This window comes from Cynara cardunculus, assembly GCF_001531365.2.
Source record: "Cynara cardunculus var. scolymus isolate 2C chromosome LG 12, CcrdV1, whole genome shotgun sequence".
Classification (NCBI taxonomy): Eukaryota; Viridiplantae; Streptophyta; class Magnoliopsida; order Asterales; family Asteraceae; genus Cynara; species Cynara cardunculus.
This window is the reverse complement of record NC_037539.1, coordinates 24,635,615-24,640,145: the sequence shown is the minus strand read 5'-3', so window position 1 is coordinate 24,640,145 and position 4,531 is coordinate 24,635,615. Positions and strand designations below refer to the sequence as shown.

General features: G+C 44.0%; 1 protein-coding gene across 1 annotated transcript; it reads left to right on the top strand.

Annotated features, from left to right (window-relative positions):
• The first annotated feature begins 239 nt into the window (after positions 1–239).
• LOC112523782 lies at positions 240–3,419 on the top strand. The gene is made up of 3 exons (XM_025133461.1): positions 240–2,077; positions 2,198–2,691; positions 3,193–3,419. Exons 1-3 carry the CDS (start codon positions 240–242, stop codon positions 3,417–3,419), a joined length of 2,559 nt encoding a protein of 852 aa, XP_024989229.1.
• Positions 3,420–4,531: the final 1,112 nt, after the last annotated feature.

Below are 4,531 nucleotides of genomic sequence, written 5' to 3'. Positions count from 1 at the left end.
AATGGGAGAGGTACTAATGGCATAGCCCCACCAACAGTTCGAGGACGGACGCGAGCCCAAAGTCGAGGTTGCGGAAGTGTCCGAACCACTAGCTCTAGTACGACTCCATCCGCGCAGGATAATTTCGCTATCGGTAGGAGTCAAGGAGACCAGGAAGGGGAAAATCCCCTCACAAAGGAGATGATAGTTGAGCAGATGGTAGAAGTCCTCCGGGATACATTGCCAAATATGCATAAAAAATGTTGGGTGACAGATTTAAGGAGAACGAAGATGGAGAGGAGGAAAGTGTTCGACACGAGAACACTCAAGCCACTGGAAAGGTGGAAGTATCTGTTCAAGATAAGGCGGAGTCGCCCACCAACGAGAAAACTGAATTGACAAGGAAGGAGAAGGGATGCAGTTTTAAAACATTCAAAGGCACCGGGCCAAAGGAATTTAAGGGAAAAGAGGGCCCAGTTGGCTTGATGAACTGGATAACCAAGATGCAGAGTAGCTTCAAAATTTGTAGATGTGCGGAAGATCAAAAAGTGACTTATGCTGCTACAACCTTTGTAGACTATGCATTGCATTGGTGGGAGACTGAGTGTGCAATCAGAGGTGATGAGGGCATTGTTGCCATGACTTGGGAGCAAATGAAAAAGATGATTATGGATAAATACTGCACACAATCGGAAGTGAACAAGCTAGAATCAGAATTTCTGAGGTTAAAGCAAGGCTCGATGTCGGTTCAAGAATATGTTAATGACTTTCTAGAAAAAGCAAGATTCGCCAGTTACCAGGTGACTACCGAGGAGAGGAAGATAGGTCATTTCAAAGACGGCTTAAGAATTGAAATCAAACGGTACGTAGACATGACTAAGCCGACCACTTTTGTTCAAGCAGTAGAGATGGYGAAGGTAGCAGAGGAGAACAACGCTAGGGAAAACTATGATAGAAGGGATGCAAAGAGAAGATGGGAAGGGCCGAACAAGTCCGACAAGAAACCAAAATGGACTCCGACTATGGCAAAAACACGAAGCGAGGGATTCGCTATTCCCCAATGCAACAAATGCAACAAGAGACATAAGGGAGAGTGCAGAGCGGGGAGCCTGACGTGCTACAAATGTGACAAAGCTGGGCACACCGCGGGAGAGTGCAGAGCAGGGAGCCTGACGTGCTACAAATGTGACAAACCTGGGCACACCGCGCAAGAGTGCCCAGAAGGAAAAACTTGTTACGAATGTGGGGCTACAGGACATATACGAACTGACTGTCCAAAATGTCGGAATGGTGTGACACCCCACATGAAGACAGTGAATAACAGATTTGGAAAGAGATCGGAAAATAGGAAGGAGCTATCTAAGGGTCACGGCCGAGCTTACACCATGACTTTAGAGGAGGCCAAGGAAACACCCGACGTCGTATCTGGTATGTTCCCTATCAACAATGTGTATGCACATGTATTATTTGATTCGGGTGCAAATGGTAGTTTTGTGTCTACCACCTTCTGCCACTATCTAAATAGGAGTGCCTATAGGCTAGACAAAACCTACACTGTAGAAACAGCCGACGGTAGTCAGTGTAAGGTAGACGAAGTATTTGATAAATGCACAATTGTTATAAATGGGAAGGATTTCCCTGTTAGGCTTATGCCATTGTGCTTAGGAGGTTTTGACGTGGTCTTGGGGATGGATTGGCTGTCCACCAATCATGCGCAAATAGTATGCAATAAGAATATGATCAAGATTYAGACYYHRGAARGAGAAACAATTCATGTTTACGGTGATCGAAAGAAGTGTTGCGTAGGGTTGATCAATGCAATTAAGGCGAATAGGTGTCTGCGGAAGGGATGTGTGGCCTACTTGGCATACACCATCGACGCCAAGCTCGAAAAGAAGACAATACATGACGTTCCAGTGGTGAGGGATTACCCAGAAGTATTCCCGGATGAATTATCGGGGATACCACCGGAGCGTCAGGTAGAGTTCCGAATCGATTTGGTACCAGGTGCGGTACCAATCGCAAGGGCGCCTTATCGTTTGGCCCTAACAGAAATGCAAGAGCTGATGAAGCAATTGCAAGAACTCTTAGATAAAGGGTTTATCAGACCAAGCTCGTCGCCATGGGGAGCATCGATTTTATTCGTCAAGAAGAAAGACGGCACGATGAGGATGTGCATCGATTATCGGGAGTTGAACAAAATCACGATAAAGAACAGATATCCACTGCCGAGGATCGACGACCTTTTCGATCAGTTGCAAGGAGCTAACTGTTTCTCGAAAATCGATTTGACGTCAGGTTACCATCAGTTGAAGGTTCGAGAAGAGGACGTGTCGAAGACCGCTTTTAGGACACGTTACGGACACTACGAATTTGTGGTAATGCTGTTTGGATTAACAAACGCACCTGCGGCATTCATGGACTTGATGAATCGAGTTTATGGACCGTATTTGGACCAATTTGTCATAGTCTTTATAGACGATATTTTGATCTATTTAAAGAATGAGAAGGAGCATGAACAACATTTAAGGTTGATTCTTGAATTACTAGCAAAGGAGCAATTGTACGCCAAGTTCTCAAAATACGAGTTTTGGTTGCATGAGGTACAATTTCTCGGTCACGTAGTCAACACGGAAGGGATCAAGGTGGATCTCGCTAAGATTGATGCAGTGATGAACTGGGAATCACTAAAGTCAGTATCGGAGATCCGAAGTTTTCTAGGCCTAGCAGGGTATTACCGAAGGTTTATCCAAGATTTCTCCAAAATAGCAACGCCTTTGACAACACTGACAAAGAAGTCGGTTAGGTTTGATTGGGGGACAAAACAAGAAGAAGCCTTTCGGATACTCAAGGAGAGACTAAGCACTGCACTGGTTTTAGCACTACCGGAAGGAGTAGTAGATTTTGTCATTTTCAGCGATCCATCAAAGATGGGTTTAGGTTGTGTACTAATGCAGCGAGGCAAGGTCATTGCATATGCGTCTCGTCAGTTGAAGGAACACGAGAGGAAATACCCAACTCACGACATGGAATTAGCAACTGTTGTCTTCGCGCTAAAAATCTGGAGACACTATCTGTACGGTACGAAGTGCATGATCTATACTGATCATAAAAGCCTTAAGTACTTGTTTGATCAAAAGGAGCTAAATATGAGACAAAGAAGATGGATGGAACTACTTAAGGATTATGATTGTGAGATTCACTATCATCCAGGTAAGGCAAATGTAGTTGCCGATGCACTTAGTAGGAAGGAGATAAACGGACCAATCAGAATTCGAGCCATGTGGATGAGTGTTAAAGTGGAGCTTCTAGACCGAATACAGGATGTTCAAAGGGGAGCTTTACTCGAAACGAATATCAAAAAGGAGAGAATGATTGGACAAATTAAGACTTTGACAGCTGGACCAGATGGAATATATAGACATGGGAATCGGGTTTAGATTCCTAGTTTTGGAGATCTAAGAAATGTAGTGATGGATGAAGCACATAAGTCCAAATACACTATGCATCCAGGTAGTAATAAGATGTACAAGAACATAAAAGAAAGCTACTGGTGGCCTGGCATGAAAAGGGCAGTAGCTAGCTACGTGGGGAAATGTTTGACGTGCTTGAAAGTGAAGACCGAGCACCAAAGACCGTCTGGAATGTTGCAACAAATGGAGATCCCAGTATGAAAGTGGGATATGATCACGATGGATTTCGTCACCAAACTTCCAAGGACGGTAAAGGGGCACGACGCCATATGGGTAATTGTGGACCGACTAACAAAATCTGCTCACTTCTTACCGATTAGCGACAAGTATACATTGGAAAGATTGGCCCAACTTTATGTCAACGAGATCGTGTCGATGCATGGTATGCCGATATCCATTGTCTCAGATAGAGATGCTAGGTTTACTTTGAGGTTTTGGTCAAGTTTTAACAAGAAATGGGAACGTGGTTGAACTTGAGTACCGCATATCATCCTCAAACTGATGGCCAGAGTGAGAAGACGATACAAACACTAGAAGATATGTTGAGAGCTTGCGTAATTGACTTTGGAGGTAGTTGGGACAACCACCTCCCATTGGTAGAATTTGCTTATAACAACAGTTACCATTCAAGCATCAAGGCGGCACCATTTGAAGCGTTGTATGGCCGTAAGTGTAGAACTCCAATTTGTTGGGCAGACATTGGAGAAAGACAACTAGCTGGACCCGAGTTAGTCCAACAGACATCTGATATAATAGTACAGATCAGGGAGAGGTTAAAGGTTGCGCAAGATAGACAAAAGAGTTATGCGGATAGGAGACGTCGACCTTAGGAATTCCAAGTAGGTGATAAGGTCTTGCTGAGAATATCGTCATGGAAAGGGGTCGTAAGATTTGGAAAGAAAGGTAAGCTGAGTCCAATGTATATCGGACCATTTGAGATAACTGCAAGAGTAGGATTATCAGCTGCTCAAAATCTGAGTCCAAGGTATATCGGACCATTTGATGTCATTCTTCTCATTATCATTTTTGGCTCGTTCCAAGATTATCAGCTGCTCAAAATCTGAGATTTGCTTTAACAA